Raw genomic sequence first — 19,721 nt, 5'->3', positions numbered from 1 at the left:
GCAGACTCCTTCTTCTGTTCCTATATTCTTATGATCTGGGAATACACAGGAGTCAGGACATATTAAAAATAAACTATATGGAGTTATGGCATAGTAGATGTACATATACTTCCCTGTGCTTGTATTTATTATAAAGAATCAAAGCACAGTAAAGAACACAGTTTTACAATACATTCATGCTCTCATAACTAAAACACGTGTTTAGTTACAAACCATCAAGTATATCAATCCAAATTCAAGCTTTATAATTTCAGATACATTAGTATCAATTGCCACACTAAACTCAGTTTATTGCAGTAAAAGCAAGTATTTTCATTTCTACACAGCACAGGCAGAGAGCAAAATAAAGCATTAGGGAAAACTCAAATAATTAATGAAGATGCAATGGCTGCCCAAAACCAGATCAGGAAACTTACTTCCTGCCTCATTTCTTCTTCCTATTTGAAAGTTTAAAAATGAAGTATTGTTTAGACAATACATAACCATGTGATTCTTTAAATGTTCTACAGAATTAATTTATTTTTAAATGTGAGAATTCCTAGCCAACTAGTATATCTTTATAAAAATGAACACGAACAATTTGAACAAACTATATTAGTAGTGAATGTAAAGGCAAAGAAATTGAATAAAATAATGCTCTCAGGTGAATTCTCTCAGAGCCGTGTAAAAAAAATTAAGTTATGGTGACAGAGTGAGAGCAGCTTCAAGGAAGTTCCCAGCTTGCATCTTCTTCCAAACCTCAGCATAGTCAGGCTAAATATTGTGGAAAAGAAATCCATCATCCTTCACATGTCAATGACATTTGCTAATGTCTAACATTGTACAATTGTTTCACTATGATATATTTTTAACGATAAAAAAAGACACCCAGTTTGAGAACATAACTGCAGTCATCAATATCATCAATCTGTTGCATTTTGTTAATGGAGCTTTCACTTTACAAAAAAAAAAGCCTTACTTTCAGTAACTTCATCAGACCTTCCAACTGAACCATTAATTCTCGGCGGCTTTCTTGCAGTGCTGACATCCTTTGTTCCAACTCGTCTTTTCTCTGCCTGTGTAGTGCAAGTCAAGAGCTACCTTTTAATTTAACACATATTCACATCAGCTTTTAAAGGATCTTTTTCATCAACATAAACAAGTTTACAATATTTTATCTGATTCAAAGAATGGTGTTAATCAAAGTGCCTTGTAGTGCCAACAAACTCTTCAAAATTTATTTAAAATAATTAGGTATTTTCAGAAAGCTATAAAAGGTGAAGATACAATCAAGCTTTTATTCTGATCCAATAGGTTAATATTTGTGTTTTGGTCACAGAAGCAGCCAAATTTACCATGGTCAAGAGCAGCAAAATCGAGCACTTATTTCCTAATGTTTTATTGGTGAAATCTTTAGATCTTACAAAATTATTTTGTGAATTTATCAAATTTCATATTGATGCACCATCAATCGAGCAAAGACTCGTTTATATGCAAGAGCAAATAGGCTTTTATTAGCAAAAGACTTGGAGCACACCCATGCCGATGAACTGGTCCAGACTGAGGCAGGGGGGTGGGGAGCAGTTGCCTTTATACCTGGGCCAGGGGGAGGGGAGGAGTCTCGGGTAGGGCAGGCAGGGATGTGTCCAGGCATGTCACATATACAGGTAATAAGCTAACAATGGTTTATCACATTCACCTCCTGTTTAAAAAAGAGTCCGGCGGGGGAGACGTGGGTGGAACGATATTTACAGAATTACAAATTTAGTCTCTCTGGGGGCTTGGTCTGCCGCTGCGACCGCTGTAGTGCCGGTTGTGGTGTCGGTTCAGGTGGCCGCGGTGTTGGTTCGGGCGTCAGGTCATAGTCGCTCGAGTTGTCTGTAGTCCCTTCAGATTGTCGGGTGCGTGGTGGTGGCTCCTGAGGCTCAGGTGTGCTGTATACGGGGGCTCGGGGAGCGTGTTGTGGCCCTGGTGCTGTATGGACAACGTTGGGGGTTGGGGGTTGTGGGTCGTAGTGGGCCCTGGGGTACTTGCGGGTGCCAGGTCTCGAATAGAGACCATGTCCTCCCGCCCGTCGGGGTACGTCACATAGGTGTAATGGGGGTTGGCGTGGAGGAGTTGGACCCTTTCGACCAGGGCGTCCGACTTATGGGTCCTCACGTGCTTCCGGAGCAGGACAGGGCCTGGGGACGTCAGCCACGACGGTAGTGAGGTGCCTGAGGAGAACGTTCTGGGGAAAACAAACATTCTTTCATGAGGGGTAGCATTGGTAGCTATGCAAAGGAGTGATCTAATCGAGTGTAGTGCATCAGGGAGGACCTCTTGCCAGCGGGTGACTGGAAGACCTTTAGATCTCAGAGCTAGTAAAACGGCCTTCCAGACTATCGCGTTCTCCCTCTCTACCTGTCCGTTCCCCCTGAGGTTGTAGCTGGTGGTCCTACTCAAGGCTATGCCTTTGGAGAGCAGGTACTGTCACAGCTCATCACTCATAAAGGAGGATCCCCGGTCACTATGGATATAGCTAGGGAAACCGAACAGGGTGAAGAGGCTGTGCAGGGCCCTGACGACCGTGGCCGAGGTCATATCCGGGCAGGGAATAGCGAAGAGGAAACGTGAATATTCGTCAATGACGTTGAGGAAGTATATGTTGCGGTCAGAAGAGGGGAGGGGGCCTTTGAAGTCGACGCTTAGGCGTTCGAAAGGGCGGGTGGCTTTTATGAGGTGTGCTCTGTCTGGCCGATTGAAGTGCGGTTTGCCCTCTGCGCAGACCTGGCAGTGTCTGGTTATGGACCTGACTTCCTCAATGGAGTAGGGCAGGTTACAGACTTTAATGAAGTGGAAAAACCTGGTGACCCCCGGGTGGCAGAGGTTGTTGTGGAGAGTCTGCAATTGGTCTATTTGTGTACTGGCACATATTCCCCGGGACAGGGCGTCTAGGGGCTCACTGAGCTTCCTGGGCTGGTATAAGATGTCGTAATTGTAGGTGGAGAGCTCGATTCTCCACCTCAATATTTTATCGTTTTTGATCTTGCCCCGCTGCATGTTATTAAACATGAATGCAACTGACCGTTGGTCCGTGAGTAGGGTGAATCGTTTACCAGCTAAGTAGTGGTGCCAGTGCCGTACAGCTTCCACTATGGCTTGGGCCTCCTTTTCGACAGAGGAGTGTCGAATTTCAGGGCCTTGGAGGGTTCATGAGAAGAAGGCCACGGGTCTGCCCGACTGGTTAAGGGTGGCAGCTAGGGCGAAGTCAGACGCATCGCTCTCCATCTGGAACGGGATGGATTCGTCTACAGCGTGCATCGTGGCCTTCGCAATGTCTGCTTTGATGCGGTCGAAGGCCAGGCAGGCCTCTGCCATCAGGGGAAAAGAGGTGGATTTGATGAGCGGACGGGCTTTATCCGCATAATTGGGGACCCACTGGGCGTAGTACGAGAAGAAGCCCAGGCATCTCCTCAGTGCTTTGAGGCTGGTGGGGAGGGGGAGTTCCAGGAGGGGACGCATGCGGTCGGGATCGGGACCGATGACCCCGTTTTCCACAACACAACCAAGGATGGCGAGGCAGTGTGTGCGGAATATGCACTTCTTATTATAGGTCAGATTTAGGAGTGTGGTGGTGTGGTTGGCGTCGTGGTCCTGCTGATCATGGCCACAGATGGTGACGTTATCCAGGTACGGGAAGGTGGCCCGCAGCCCGTTCTGGTCTACCATTCGGTCCATCTCATGCTGGAAAACCGAGACCCCCTTGGTGACGCCGAAGAGGACCTTAAGGAAGTGATAGAGGCGGCCATCTGCCTCGAAGGCAGTATATTGGCGGTCCTCCGGGTGGATAGGGAGCTGGTGGTATGCAGATTTTAAGTCGATGGTGGAGAACACCCGATATTGCGCAATCTGATTAACCATGTCAGATATGCGGGGAAGGGGGTACGCGTCCAGCTGCGTGTATCGGTTAATGGTCTGACTGTAGTCAATGGTCATGCGATGTTTCTCCCCAGTTTTAACAACTACTACTTGGGCTCTCCAGGGGCTGGTACTGGCCTCAATGATCCCCTCCCCTAGGAGCCGTTGCACTTCGGACCTGATAAAAGCTCCATCTCCAGCACTGTACCGTCTGCTCTTGGTGGCGATGGGCTTGCAATCGGGGGTGAGATTTTCAAACAGTGAGGGAGGGGCAACTTTAAGGGTCAAGAGGCAGGTGGTGCACGGTGGGCGATCTAAGAACTGCTGATTGCAAACAGAGAGCGGGGGAAAAGGCCCATTATACTCCATGGTGACGCTCTTAAGGTGACTCAGGAAATCTAGCCCCAGGAGTACGGCAGCGCAGAGTTGTGGCAGCACGAGGAGCCTGAAAGTTTTGTACACTGTGCCCCGTACAGTCAGGGTTGCCACGCAGTACCCGAAGACATCCACCGAGTGGGACTTTGAAGCGATGGAGATCGTTTGCTTCACTGGCAGTACTGAAAGGGCATAGCGACTCATTGTGTTAGGGTGAATAAAGCTCTCCGTACTCACACAGTCAAACAAACAGTTTGTAATGCGACCGTTTACCTCGATGTCCATCATGGACCTGGCGAGTTGGTGAGGCCTGGATTGGTCCAGCGTAATGGAAGCCACCGTTGGATTTTGCGAGTAGTCGCAAGCGGCTGACGGTGTCCAATATGGTGGCCCACACGCGGCTGATGGCGTCCAAGATGGCGGCCCGCACGGCTCACACGCGGCTACCGGTGCCCAAGATGGCGGCCCCCGCAGGTTGCACGCGGCGCTACTGGGCTTGGAGGTCGATTTCGCTCTGCACACCTTCACGTAATGGCCCTTCCTTCCACACCTGGAGCAGATCGCATCCTCCGCCGGGCAGCGTTGTCGGGGGTGCTTCCCCAGGCCGCAGAAGTAGCGCTTCTGGCCTCCAGAGACTGCCGCAGCGGTCGGGTCATTGGTGGGACGTGGCGTGGCGTAGGCCTGCGGCCCTCCCGAGTACAGAAGTGGCGGCGGCCGCGGTGTCCACGATGCGCCCCCGTGGTCGGGGGTGTAGGCCTCGAGATTACGGAAGGCCACCTCTAATGAGTCAGCAAGCGCCACAGTCTTTTGTAGGTCCAGCCCACCCTATTCCAGCAGTCGTTGTCGAATATGGTTTGACCTGATACCCATGACATAGGCATCTCTGATTAAGTCCTCAGTGTTTTGGGCGGCTGTTACGGTCTTGCAGTTGCAGGCCCTGCCAAGTGCTCGCAATGCACGCAGGAATTGATCACCCGATTTTCCTAGCTGTTGTCTGGCGTAGATTTCATTAGACTGTTTGTTGTACTGGCCTTTTAAAAGTTCGGTCGCATCCTTGTAAGTTTCAGCGTCTCTAATCATCGAGAATACTTGATCGCTTACCCGGGCGTGGAGCACGTGTAGCTTGTCGGTTTCGGTCCGGACGACAGAGGAGGTGGTGAGGAAAGTTTCGAAACAGTGCAGCCAGTGATCGAAGCTGTTAGAGGCACCTACAGCTTGAGGGTCCAGTTCGAGTTTGTCGGGTTTTAGTATCTGCTCCATCCCAAAACTTTTGCTAATAAAATTGATGCACAATCAATCGAGCAAAGACTCGTTTGTATGCAAGAACAATTAGGCTTTTATTAGCAAAAGCCTTGGAGCACACCCATGCCGATGAACTGGTCCAGACTGAGGCAGGGGGGTGGGGAGCAGTCGCCTTTATACCTGGACCGGGGGAGGGGGAGGAGTCTCGGGTAGGGCCAGCAGGGATGTGTCCAGGCATGTCACATATACAGGTAATAATCTAACAGTGGTTTACCACACATATTATGCTTGTCAATTCTCCATGATATTGCACATTATAAAAATAAACCATAGGATTACATTGAATATACGGCATGGAAACAGGAAAATTTTCCCAAACCTCACAGGATTCAGCTGCAACGTTGACGGAGTGACTGGAACAGGGGATGAACAATGCACAGGGGTTTGCATTGTTCAGTCTTGCTTGTACACCTGAATATTTCCCTGCCATATTTGCAGCATTATCAAAACTTCTCCCACGACAATTCAGATTCCACATCTTGTTCAACTTTTTCAGATAGTGTAATTTCTCCAGAAATTGGCAAGACTAAGTCATCAGATAATTCACCCATACGTTTGGATGAGGATGAATGTGCAATTTGTGCACCATTCAATATTTCAAACTTCTTAAAGTAAAATGACAAATTGCCCTTTTGCCGAGCGTTGTTCTCTTGGCTCGCCTTCAATTTTCTGCATTTTGTCTGCCAAGTGTCACTTCATATTAAGTGATCTTTCTTGATATTAATGAATATGAATTTTCGAAAGAGCAGCCTTTTTTGTCCTCCTGAGCCCTAGAGGTCGAGTTGCCCCTGCTCCCCTCGCTGCTCAATGATGGTACCATTATTTCCGAATGGCTCGTTGGCTCTTTCACCACCTCCCTCATGGCTTTTTTTCGCCAATTCGCCTGCCCTAGGCAGTGCCTTGCACCTCACCTCAATGATCTCACCTTATTGCTGGATGGCTGCCTGTCGATGGCCTGACTAGCCCTCCTCAGCCCTGGCCTGGGGGGGCAAGTTGTCCCCATTTCCCTCGACGATGGCTTGCTTCCGAGTCCCGACCACCAGCACCTCCCTCACTTGTGGCTTTTTTCACCAATTCGCAAAAAAGTTGTTCAGTAAATGCAGGAGGTCTTCACCTTGACTGCTGCTTCTCTCCCTCCTCGTCACTTCAATGTTCACTAGTGTTTTCCTGCTCCAGGGGACTCGACCAGAGTCTGATATCGCTCTGTATTGCCTGCTAATAGGAGCTTATCAGGCTCTGCTTGGTGCCCAGACATGCCGGCCAGCATGGGGCCCCCCCACATTGGCATGGGTCCAGTGTTTACACATGGTGTGTTTCATTGCAAGTCCGCCACTGTCTTACAAGGAAATAGATGGGCTCATCGGGACAAGCGTATGCCTTTGATAACACAAACCTATTTCCATCTAGCAGACAATTCAAATGTTATCGAATGGAATCAATTTCCATTTCATGGAGAGAGTGGGAATTAATAGAGGAATAATGATAAGCCTTAAACAGACAAAATAACACCGCAGGAAGGTATGAATGGCTTTGGTACTCGACGATGAAAATTACTTTAATGAAAACATCAGTTATAAAATAACTCCAGGAAGTTTAGCCTGTTGCGGGATATATATTGGTCTGGATATTCCCTGGTCCTTCTCCTCCTGGATGCTGGCTGCTAAGGTTGTGGCTCGGCTACTGTTGCTGTGCCTGAATGGCCTGTTTGCGTGAAGGAGCTGGACTATGTCTAGTGGCAGACTTATTTTTGGAGGATGGACTGATGAATCCTGGTTTAAAAGACTGATGCCCCATTGATGGCAGATTTGTGTCCAGATTCTGTATGTTCAGAAACCACACCCTGTTCACTGCCATACCTTTGCTCCAATGTCCTAAACACAATATGACATGCAGCATCTACCATGCGCAGAAATAAGGATCATAACAGAGTTTCTGAGCTAGATTCAACATTTTGGCACCAGTAAGATTCACCCTCTTTTAATAACTTCAAATCTTTGGAGCTCTTCCCCAGCTTAGCCTATAAGTGGCTGCCAAGTGGTTCATTTTACTGCTCCTTGATGTGCCATGATGGAGCAAGTACCTACCACTGTGATGTAAATGACCTGAATCAAAGAACTCTTTGGGTGTGTCATAACTACTGAGGACTGGGATCAAGGGTTTTCTGACTCATATTCTATCATAGCACATCTCCTCTGTCCTACTCTGTTTTAGCTAGAACAACGCAAGTGAGTTCCTCACCTCCATGGATCCCAGTAATTTCCTTTTAAGAATATGTCAACAAACTAAAGGAAACAAGATTGAGACCCAACCCTCTCTCACCATCCATACACAGCACGGAGAATGCCACCAAAACTTAACTGTGCAATGAGCAAACTGCTAAGCTAAAATCCAAAACATATTTTTTTCTCCGACCTTTTCTGTTGGAAGTAGAAAACGTTTTCTGCAGTGGTAGAAGTGAGGATGGGCTGATGGGGTGGGGGGCAGTGGAGGACGTAGGCAGAGGAAGGGTTGGACTGAAAATTTTAAAGTGGGGGAGAGCAACTGCCAGTGACTGACCTTATCACTGAACTAATTAAATCGCATTTTGTCCAAGTACTTACCTAAGGATCCGGAGCTCTGCAAGGAGGGTGGGATTCTGTTGCGCCTTCTCAGGTGTGGGCTGAGATGCCTGCTCATGTTCTAGCCTCAATCTCTGTATCTCTTGCAGGATTTCTCTGACAAAAGACAAACATATTTGTGGATTTATATTGACACAGACAAATTAATATAGGATATAGTACATTACTGATATAGCAGTGCCATTAGATTGTTTCAGAACTTAGTCAAAGCACATCAAATCTTTCAGCCAATAGGTCTTTGCACTGAACTATTAGCTTGGTTCAGTTCTTGGCATGTTCCTGTCTAAGCTAGAGAATTTATGGAAACCTACTTTTCGCAGTGCACTCTGATTAAGGGGAACATAAACTTCAAATTTAACAGTGCAATTATCCGTTTTATTGAACAAAATCCCATCCACCAGATCAACAGAGTGATACCATTGCATCCCTTCCTTCAGCTTTCCATATGACTTGGCCATTCTAGTAGCTTTCACCTAACTTAGAAAAAAGTGGTGCACAATGCTTCCATAAGGTTTACCACTTAAGAGGGAATTCCCCAAACTGAAACACCACATATCCCTGTGGAAGAGAAATCGTGCTTATAAAGGCCTACAAAGAGACTACCAATCTTCTTTCTTATCTGGCCTCCTAGTTCCCTTTTATTGTTCATTTTTGTACTTGTATCTTTAAAAGTGTTTTCTTCAATATTATTCTCTCTCAATTTGACATATTCCTCTATTAAAGTTCACTTTTTCTTGTGCCTCTCAATTACCCACTGAACTCCAGACTTTGATACGCCAATTGACTCTTATCATGCATTGAACCTGTATCTTATGTATCTCACATTTAAATATCTCCCACAGTTTTTCCATTATTTAATCTGTCATTTTTTTCTATTCAATGATTCTGGGTGAGGCCATCTTTCATCTAGCATTGCTAACTCTTTGTTTGGACAGATTCATGGAGGGTTTCATCACATGATTTTCTGCCTCCAACTATCCTGTTTTCCTAAACATGCCACATCTATGTTCACTCTCATGGAACACCATTTCACAGGTTGTTTCCCCAATATCCAACATCTTTTAAATAATAAACAACTGTTGAATCGGTAGTAAAATCTACAAGTTTAGAATATGGATCAAGTACGAACATCAAAAAGACAAAAATGATGGTAGTTAAAATGAATACATCTGAAGAAACACGAGTGAAGATTGAAGTGGATGGTACCACATTGGAACAAAAAGATAAGTTTGTCTATTTAGGACAAATGATAAGACAATGGCAGAGGCAGTACCAAAATTAAAAGAAGGATAGAGATAGCCAAAAGTAATTTTATGAAGATGAAAGATGTGTTAACAAAAAAATTCAAACTTGTAACAAGGAAAAGCACTCAGAAGACGCTACATTCTATCCACTTTCCTGTGTGTCTTAAAAACCTGGACAATAAATGAAGACATTTCTCCTGTGGAACGTGGATGCTAAAAATTCCATATAAAGACCAGAGGATCAATTAAGATGTGCTAGAAATTGCAAAAACAAAAATAACTCGTAAAAAGTGACATCCAGATAAGAAAATGTCAGTATTTCGGCCATTTGATCAGAGCTGAAAACCTATTGAGATCTATTCTAAAGGGCAAAGTTGAGGGCAGCAGAAAGAAGGGTCAACCTAACCATTGCTGGAAGATGCACATCCCACAGTGATTGCAAATGCGCGACAGTGGATGTGTGAGGATGGTGCAAGACAGATTGAGTGTGACATACGATGACAGCACATTTCCTGGTAGGAGTAGCTACAAGAAGCAGCAGCAAACAAGTGTTTTAAAAAAAAACTTTTATCTGGACACTTGGCATTTTTTTCTGGGTTGCATGTCTTGAAGCCCTGTCTTGAAACAGAGTCTTTAATTCCCGGAGAATGCAGAACAGAAATGGAGGGTTGGCAACCATTTCATTCCACTGAAATTAGCTGATCAAATCAAGATCATTATTCCTCACGAGCTCTCTTACCAAAACTTGCTTGCTATCCTTCTTTATAACCAAGAATTATTTTTAGCACTGTGTCCTTCCTTACTGAACATGTAACATACTGATTAACAAATCAAAGGGACATAAAGATGGAATCAAGATTGCATCACTTACCTATTCTTGTTTTCAAGTTCGGCAATCAACTGCCGCTGCTGTTTATTTGCATCTATGGTAGAGGACAGATCAGCAGGAGCACGTTGTTGCTAGAAAGTTGAGAAAAAATATATATTTTAGGCTGCATCAAACATTTGTTTGTTAAACAGATAATTGCAGAACCCTTTTTTTTCATTCATGTTGGATACACAATTAGTATTCCTTCACAGATCTATCACCAAGAAGCTGATTTCTTTGCTTGAGCACCTCGAGTGTACTGAAGCAAGAACGCACTGAAAATATTCTCAATTTTTCAGGGTACTCCTTAACTGCAGATCAAGTGATGGAGATTGGAATCAAAAATGGGATTGGTTATGGATTCGTCACTCAGTTGTGATATCAGCACACCATTTTCATTTCAATGCAAGGGTTATTTTGAAGAAAAAAACTATGGAGCTGTAAAATGTTTTGTTTGCAGCAAAGAGGTTCGAGGGATTTAACTTTACTAAGACAAACTAAAGCAGCAAGGAAGCTGCAGTGAGAACGGCATGAGAGACGATAAATAAGTTTGTTTAAATTTGTTATCTGTCTGAAGAGCAGTTTTTGAAGTGAGATTTGAGGTCTTAAGATTTGAGGCAATGAAATTGAGACCAGCAAACCTCCTGGCTCCCTGCAGTGTGGGCTTGGGAGATTTCAACTCCTTGACCTTACTTAAACGACTCAGATTGATCTTTATCTCAAATCATGCGGGAGAATGATGTGCAGGCCATGCCTTTGGAAACCATACTTTGGGTGACAGGAGGTTGCCACTGGGGACCCAAAGGGACAGTCCCCAGCAGTCAGGCAAGTCTATCTTTGGAGGATTGGGCTCCTGAGGCGATCCACAAGGATATCATTAAAACGTCTATTGACAGGTTTTATTGGGAGGTTTTGGGGACTGGGCAGACCATCATTTTAATAGGTTAATATTATGGTAATGAACTAGTGATGTGCATCATGATGTAACAGTGACATCAGCAGTCATGTGCTAGAGACCCTGTAGAGAAGATGGAATAGTCTGTACTCAAGAGAGATGTGCTTACCAAGTAGCTCATCGTGTATGTAATGAATATAGAGTAAATACGATAGCTTTGAAGTAACCTTTGAAGTCAGACGAAAGTTACTCGTGAGTACAGGAAAAACCTCCCTGCATAGGTTAGGCTATGAAACAACATACAAAACAGGGGCCTTTGCCCATCTGCAGTTAAAAATGTGTCCAAGAGATGTAGTTCAGTATGTAATTAGGCCCCACTTGCCTTGGGCAGACACCAGCTGTATATCAGCTAAAATGACGGATGGCATGAACCTAGCAGGGGAGACTCAATGATCAGGCAGGAGATGCGGCTAATCCATTGCACTGGACGTATGCTGATGCCTACGATCATGGTTTTGCGTTCGTAGAGTAAGAATCAGGGTGGCCAATGAGGTTAAACCAAGGCTTTACCTGATGCAATTCTTTTCAAAGCCACCTTGGCCTTTTGGCTAAGATGAAGCTCAGATCAAGCCCAGGAGGGGTGTAACGCCTCAAGCTGTCAGTTTGGATCTTGTTTTGATCAAGCACAAGATGGAGTGTCTACCTTGTCTTGTCAGCTTGGATCTGGTTTATCCCTCATGTGGGAACTCTGATTGGACTTAATTGGCTTTTTTGATTAGGAATAAAGTACCAAATGGTAAAAAAATGGCATGAACAGTTTGGGAAGGGTGTGCTGTGTTCCAAAACTCCATTTTAATGCCTCCTGATGCACTGTTATCAGCTGGTGGGCAGGGTTAACATTGGTTCTTTGACTTTTATTTTCTTATTTGATGTAAATATAAATTTTAATTTAAAGGCTGAACACAGAGCCTTCTTGCATCAATATTGCATCAATTAGTCTTCACTTTGAAATAGGCAGTTAAAAGGCACAAAACAATGTTCCAGAATGTAATTAAATTAATTCTGGTCATGGGAAGGAAATTGGGATTAAGTATAAAAGCTCTTAATATCTCAAAAAGGAAATATTTTTAGCAATTCAAAGTACAGAAAAAATATATTTTGTTAATGGTATACCATAAAATGTCTCCAGAAGGCTGTATTTAAAGTGAATGTACCAGAATAGGTCAGATATCAAACTTCAACTCACATTTATGTGTTGCCTTTAACATAAACATTCCAAGGTGCTCCAGAGATGTAATCAGATAAAGGGGATGGGGACGAAAGAAAATATTAGGAAGGATGACCGAAATGTTGTTCAAGGAAATGAATGAGATGGAGAGATGTAGAGATTTAGACAGAATTTCAGAACCAACGAGCTGGAGGCACAGCCGCAATGGAGGGGCAAAGGGAATGGGGAATTGAAAAAAGCCCAGGTTTGGAGGAATATAGATTGGAGAATGGTACGGCTGGGGGATGTCACAGACCATGAAGATTAAACTGTTAAGTGGGAGCTAATGAGGACAGGGTCGGTGAGGATTGATCAATGAGATTAGAATAATAGATGAGGAAAGAAGGGAGGGGGCTCAAGTGGAGCATATATGCCTGCATTGACTAGTTAAGCCAAATGGCCTGTTTCTGTGCTATATATCATATTTAAGGAGGCTTGTTGAAGAGTATTATGAAGAGTTGGAGATGAAAGGCTGGCCCAGAGAGCTTGGAATACTTGAGTATAAAAAAGCAACAAAAGAAAAAATAGGATTTCATCAGCAGATGGTCAACGTAAGGGTGTTGCAATAGGTGGTAATTTTGATGGGGTGGATAAGGGATTTGAAGCTCAGATCAACCAAATAAGATGACAAGGTTAGAAAGAGTTGGCTTAATCTGAGGCAGTAGCTGGGGAATGGGGTGGAATCTGCCATGAGGGCACAGACTTTTAAGTGAAGCCAAAGATAATGGGGGCGATTCTCCCAGCTCGCTGCAACTCGAGCAGAAGCCGATTCATAGGCTCTCTGCTGGGCGCCACAGCCTCCGCTCGTCTCCGGCAGCCGGATTTCTGGCGCCGTCAGCTCCGCGCCAGAAATCGGCGCAGAGCTGCACAATATATGTAAATCCTAATTTGCATTCAATTTAAATAGCATTAGCAGGCACGGGACTGAAATCTTCCCCCCTCCCCGCCACTGCACACAAGGAGCAATCGGGGCTGGCCATCGGGACGGGTGATGTGAAGAAAACATTTTTTTGCTCAGTAAGTGGTTAGAATTTGGAATACACTGCCTGAAAATAAGATGCTTTGAAAGGTGTGGGGCTCTGACAAAAGAATTGGATAAACGTCTGCAGAAAATAGATTTGTAAGGCTCCAGGGAAAGAATAGAGGGAGTGGGCCAACTTGAGAAATCCTTGTTGGCAGCCACTATAGACACAACAGCCTGAATGGTCTCCTTCTGTGCTCTAACCATTGTGTGATTCTAAGAATGCTATGAAATCAATTTGCAGATTCTGGACAAAACGCACAAGGTGGGCTTTACATTGCACTGCTCCTCTGAAGGAACATGTCAAAATATATATACTTGTGATACTGCAGATAATATTGAGCTGTTCAGCTGCAATTAAGTTAAACATATTAGAAATGGAGCAAAAAGGAACCAGACTGTTTGGTTCACTACTCACTGAAGATGCTGCCTCAGCAGCGAGTCGTGCTGCGTACCGTGCTATCAATCGATGTTCTTCATCTAGACGGCTTGGACTATCAAGGACACTGTTAAGAAAAGATAAAGCCTCAACACTAACACTGGGTCCATCATTTTATTGTTCTCAATCTCACTAAAATTCAAATTTCTTCTTGTGCGTTTTTCTGGATATTGTTGCTCCAACAATATATATTTCAACTCAATACTTGGAATACCCACTTACATATGGAATTTAAATATTGTTTCTTTACATTTATTATAATCTGTGTAAAGAAGGTAGCAATAGTTGTGACAAAAATAACACTGTACCAAATGATTTGTTATTTGCTCCCATTGTATAGTTTAAGCAAAGCACTTACTGCAAAATCAAGGTTTGTTGTACACTGCTCACACCTTCTAGTTCAATGTACATTGGTCTGCTGATAAATTTTCTCAAAACTGTAGTACATTTCAGACCATGGTTATATTTATGTCAACTCCTACAATTGCATTCCTAACACTTTTCCAATAATAATTACGATAAGACCTCAAAAGTTCAACAAGAATGGCCTTTTGTGAAATCTTACATTAGTTTATATTAATATGGCTGAAAATTGTGATCTGAAAGACCTTTGGAATTGTACTTCTTGGAGCAGAGAAGATAAAGAGAAATTTAATAGATGTACTTAAAATTATGAGGAGTTTTGAAAGAGTAAATGAGGAGAAAATGTCCCACTGGTGGGAATGTTGGTAACCAAAGGACACAGATTTAAGATAATTCGCAAAACAGACAGAGGGGAGATTAGATTTTTAATGCAGCAAGTTATGATTATTTGGAATTCACTGCCTGAAATGGTGCTAGGAACAGATTCAATGGTAACTTTCAAAGGGGAATTTGAAAAATACTTGAATTGGAACAATTTGCAGGTCTGTGGGTAAAGAACAGATGAGTGGGACTAATTGGATAGCACTTTGAAAGGGTCAGCACAGAAAAGATGGATTTGACTTATTTCGGTGCTGGTAGATATTGTGATTCTATGAAGTGTCGGCTTCAGTGTGTAACCTGTATAACTCAGACAAAGAACAGTGCAAGGGCTACCTTTGTCTAACTCACAAGGATAGAAGTTCATGGAAGCTCATTTTGGACCCCAAACTGGGAGGCCTCAGATCTCGTTTGACTATAAATATTAACACCAACTCCAAATCCAGGAAAAAAGCTTTTAGTACAAGAACTTCCTTCATGGTTGGATTACAATCAATATGCAGAATTAAGAATCATCCTGTTGCACATCATTAGTGTCTCTCTCCTGTGTTAGTATACAAATCATGGTGCACCTATGAAATTTACCCCAGGTGGCTTACAGCTTGGAAGATGAAAGGTTGCTTAGCTCCCTTGAGCAGCTCTGATCCTTAACGGTTTTATCTGCAGACTGTATAGCCACGGCAGTAAGGCTCAGCTGGCTGTGTGGCACTGACTTCTCAAATACAAACCATTTCTTAAACCATTCGCCCAGATCAGCACCCAACTGAAAGCACACCACGGGAACAGGCCACCCTCCCAACAAGTTAAGACAATTCTGGAGTTGCCATCACGTCAGATGGACCCAGCAAGGGAATGGAGTGGGTTGGCGAGGGCAGGAATGGGTGCCACAACAGGGGTAGATATTGTTGGAGGGATGGGGGGCACCCTCTGTGGACTACAGAATGCCCAGTTCCCCCTCCCCAATCTACAGGGAGGCAATCAGGGTTCACACAGCAGAGGCCCCAACCATCACTGGGAAAATGGCAGCAACAGGCCTTTAATTAGCTCAATTGGCCCTTGGGTGGAAGAGTTGGAGCATTGTTCTATGCCTTCCCAACCATTGGCAAAATATCATGGAGGTGGGAAGGCAACATGCTCCCCCCTTGCTTTTCACAGGCACTCCAACTCCCAGCCCATTCCTCGAAGGCTGGTAAAATTCAGTGCTATAAGTGCAAACTATTTCTCTTTTTCACTCAAGGAAGTCACTTCAGCATCAATCAGTATCTAACTAAACCTTAAAGGCATTGCATTTTAAAAGTTTACTTGCCTTCATTTGTTCCTCTGTTGGCGAGCTACAATTTGAGCTTGAATAATCTATGTCTCCCACATAGCTGCTATGAAACTCTAAACAGCAGCTAAAGCAATCTGCTGCAAATTGTAGTCATTTCTTTTGCATGTATTTCATGCTGCTCTGTTTTGTATGCAATAATAAAACCTAACTTTTTGAACTCAATGCACAATTTTTAGATACAAATGGAACTCAGCAGTTTTTAAACTTACTCTAAATTTAGTCTGTTTTATACTCATGGTCGAACGACCGTTATCATCCAGAGGTATGGGACCATCTAAATCTACATTTTCACTGGTGATAACAAAAGCATCTGTGGTTGTATGGTTTAAATATGTACTTACAAACCATAAACTTCCAAATATAATACGACTCATTATTCTGCAGGAAGTAGCAAAACATGTTGAGTAAAAATATTAGTAATACTTTAAACCCAAGATTCCATCACGCTTACACCAAACAGGTTAACTATCAAGAAAATTGCCAGTTCACTTCTGTTGTGGGAATGCCTTTGCGTTACAATTTCATGAACAAATGGATTAATATTGACTTTAATGGATTGTCTTCATAAATCATATGTTTCCAAAAATGGAACTGCTGAAATCAGCAGATCTCTGATGCTTTCCAGTAGGAATATATCAAGAATCTTCTTTGTCAATCTAATTACCAACATCATATTTCAGTTCGAGTTTTCAATGCGACCTTAGTATTACTCAAATATAGTTGAAAAATCACCAATATTGAAATATCAAGATCAAAAGAATGCAACTTACTATCAGCAAAGGAAAGTCCATCACAACTAGCTGGTCTACAAAGAAACGTTTATGATTATAAATTTTAAATACACAATCTAATATAGTTGACTACAATAGTTATGACAACAAAGTTTCTGTACACTACTTTTACTGACACAGCACACAACTGGTTATTGGAACAAACTTGTAAATTGAGTGACATAATGAGCCTTGATTTTGTTTTGCATTTTATTTGCATTACCAGGCTCACAATTCACAGTCAATAAGAAGGTAATGCAAAATATGACCACAGCATATGTTTTAAAGAATAATTAAAGTGATAAGATTCTCATTAGGCTTTGAAGAACAGTAACTACCAAGTTAATTTGCAATATTTACATCAAACTGATCTGGGGAGAGTGAAGAGATTGAGGAAAATAGTGAAACTGCAGTTGGGGGTGGGGGCTGGATGGTTGACCTGTGAAGAATAGAGACTTCTTGAATAACTGCACTTTTGGATGTGTTCTCACTCTTGTATCTCACTGTGCTGCAATGTGGAGAGGCATCTCTCACAATGACCTTCTGATCTTGTCTGATTGAAGATATGGCCACCAAAGAACTTTCCTGTTTCTCAAAGTTCTCATATTTTAATGTGACGTTGATTTTTTTTCTATTTTACTCCATTCTTAAAGTTACAAAGCCAATATGCACAGTGGACAGGGCAGACCCGAATTCATCTTCTTACTTGCTTCAAAAACCAAATTCAAATTTAATCCAATTCATGGTACACACAAGAAAGACATACAAGATCCAAGCTGACAAGAAAAGGCATTGCACATCATCTTGGGCTTGATCTGATGCTAGCTCTTAGCCAAAAGCAATACTTGTAGTTGTCTGAATGCAGGGTCACATTTCCTTATATAAATATGAAAATCCATAGTGAATGACCCAGGCCTCTATTATGTACGAATATAAATCAGTAATGGTACTTAAAATATAAATGTATGTTGCTTTTCTCTTTGCTTCTGGCATTTCACTCATTGTTTCTCTGTTTATTTCGCTTGTATTTTTCTTTCTCAAAAAGGTATTTAAGTTGTTCAGTCACTTGAAGGACATGCTATTTTGTAACAATGTATCATTGTGAGGGCTATTATTTTCTGAGAGTAAAACGAATTGTGCACTTACTGTATTATCATAGGAATCATAGAACAGTATAGAAGGAGAACATTCAGCCCATCAAGTCTGCACCAACCCTCCGAAAGAGCATCCTACCCAGGCCCACCCCCAGACCCTACCCCGTAACCCCACCCATTTACCCCGCTAATCCCCCTAACCTACACATCTTGGGACACTAAGGGGCAATTTAACATGGCCAATCCAGCTTGGGAGGACACTGGAGCACCCAGAGGAAACTGATGTGGACACGGGGAGAGTGTGAAAACTCCACAAATAAAATAGTTTTCAGAGTTGCTTCAGAGAATGAGGCAATATTGTTCAAAAACCTTAGGTGCCTAAGGTGGGCATTTTATAGAGGATCCAATGTTAGCATTTTTGAAAGAGATTATGGTGCTAAGTTAGTTAGGACTGGTACACAGTGTGAGATTTATCCATGCCTCTTCACTGTATTGTAAGCAGCACAATAAATTTATGTTGCTTTATGGAGTGGCTGCATGCGGCTGTCCTTCTTGTGCATATCAGCAGGAGTCCTAATATCACAATTATGTAACTAGAAGTACTTCAAGGCAGCCTGCATCTCTTGAAGTGGAAGTGCTTGGGAGCTGCAGGAAGTGGTAGGGGTCATTTCAGAAGAGAACCTGTCCTCTAAAAGAATAAAGACTGAATGACCATGCAAGAGAATGTGCACTAAATGTTTAGGACATTAGAGAGATTTGCAAGGAGGTAGGACATCCGCCAGACATTTACTCCTGGGGGCGGCACAGTCACACAGTGGTCAGCACTGCTGCCTCACAGTGCCAGGGACCCAGGTTCGATTCCTGGCTTGAGTCACTGTCTATGTGGAGTTTGCACGTTCTCCCCGTGTCTGCGTGGGTTTCCTCCAGGTGCTCCTGTTTCCTCCCACATCCTGAAAGACGTGCTGGTTCAGTGCATTGACCCGAACAGGCGCCGGACTGTGGTGACTAGGGGAATTTCACAGTAACTTTATTGCAGTGTTAATGTAAGCCTTCCTTGTGACTAATAAATAAACTTTAAACTTTAAGTTGGTCCTTACCCTTTTTGAGGTTGCAGTTGTGGCTACAGCAATTGGCAGATCTCAGCCACAACGTCTTTAGTAAAGTGTAGCCATCTCAAGAATGGGCGGCACGGTGGCACAGTGGCTGGCACTGCTGCCTCTCAGTGCCAAGGACCCGGGTTCGATTCCCGGCTTGGGTCAGTGTGTGTGTGGAGTTTGCACATTCTCTCCATGTCTGCGTGGGTTTCTTCTGGGTGCTCTGGTTTCCTCCCACAATCCAAAGATGTGCGGGTTAGGTGGATTGGCCATGTTAAATTGCCCCTTAGTGATAGGCGGACTAGCTAGGGTAAATGCATGGGGTTATGGGGAAAGGGCCTGGGTGGGATTGTGGTCGGTGCAGACTCGATGGGCCGATTGGCCTTTTTCTGCACTGTAGGATTCTATGATTACGCAGGGATCAGTGGGAGGAAGCAGTTTCAAAGTCAATGCCAAAAGCATTGTTCTAGAACCTGGATATAGTGCAGGAAGATGTTTAATAGTCATACGAGTTGCTAATGTGAGTGAGTTCATCATCAAATAGCATATCCTCTCAAATGCACCGCTGGTCTCATTTACTGCTCAAGTCGTTACACCCCCATAATCCACCTACAGATTCTATTTATCAGCTCTCAATCCTACCATTCATATCCTCAACTTCATCCTTATACACTTGCAATCAGAACTCACAGCTTGCACACACTGGCAGCTATTTATGACAACCATATTTTGCCAAAATTGCAGGACATTCACAAACACGCTTCTCTTCCTTGCAGGGGAAGCT

The 19,721-nt window shown here is 43.5% G+C and overlaps 1 protein-coding gene across 16 annotated transcripts in view; it reads right to left on the bottom strand.

The window, feature by feature from the left end:
* The window catches only part of dtna (dystrobrevin, alpha), a 268,122-nt gene that overhangs the window by 29,381 nt on the left and 219,020 nt on the right, over positions 1-19,721 (bottom strand). For 11 of the 16 annotated variants that reach the window (XM_078216104.1, XM_078216109.1, XM_078216099.1 and 8 more), the window contains 5 exons: positions 13,888-13,975; positions 10,290-10,378; positions 8,157-8,270; positions 959-1,055; positions 417-437 (listed from right to left, as the gene is read on the bottom strand). In XM_078216104.1, coding sequence (XP_078072230.1) covers positions 417-437; positions 959-1,055; positions 8,157-8,270; positions 10,290-10,378; positions 13,888-13,975 — 409 coding nt within the window. The remainder of the gene's footprint in view (positions 1-416; positions 438-958; positions 1,056-8,156; positions 8,271-10,289; positions 10,379-13,887; positions 13,976-19,721) is intronic. The other 5 variants (XM_078216107.1, XM_078216111.1, XM_078216108.1 and 2 more) reach the window with 1 other exon arrangement.

Source organism: Mustelus asterias, chromosome 7, assembly GCF_964213995.1.
Source record: "Mustelus asterias chromosome 7, sMusAst1.hap1.1, whole genome shotgun sequence".
Taxonomy (NCBI): domain Eukaryota; kingdom Metazoa; phylum Chordata; class Chondrichthyes; order Carcharhiniformes; family Triakidae; genus Mustelus; species Mustelus asterias.
This window is presented reverse-complemented; position numbering and strand designations above follow the sequence as displayed.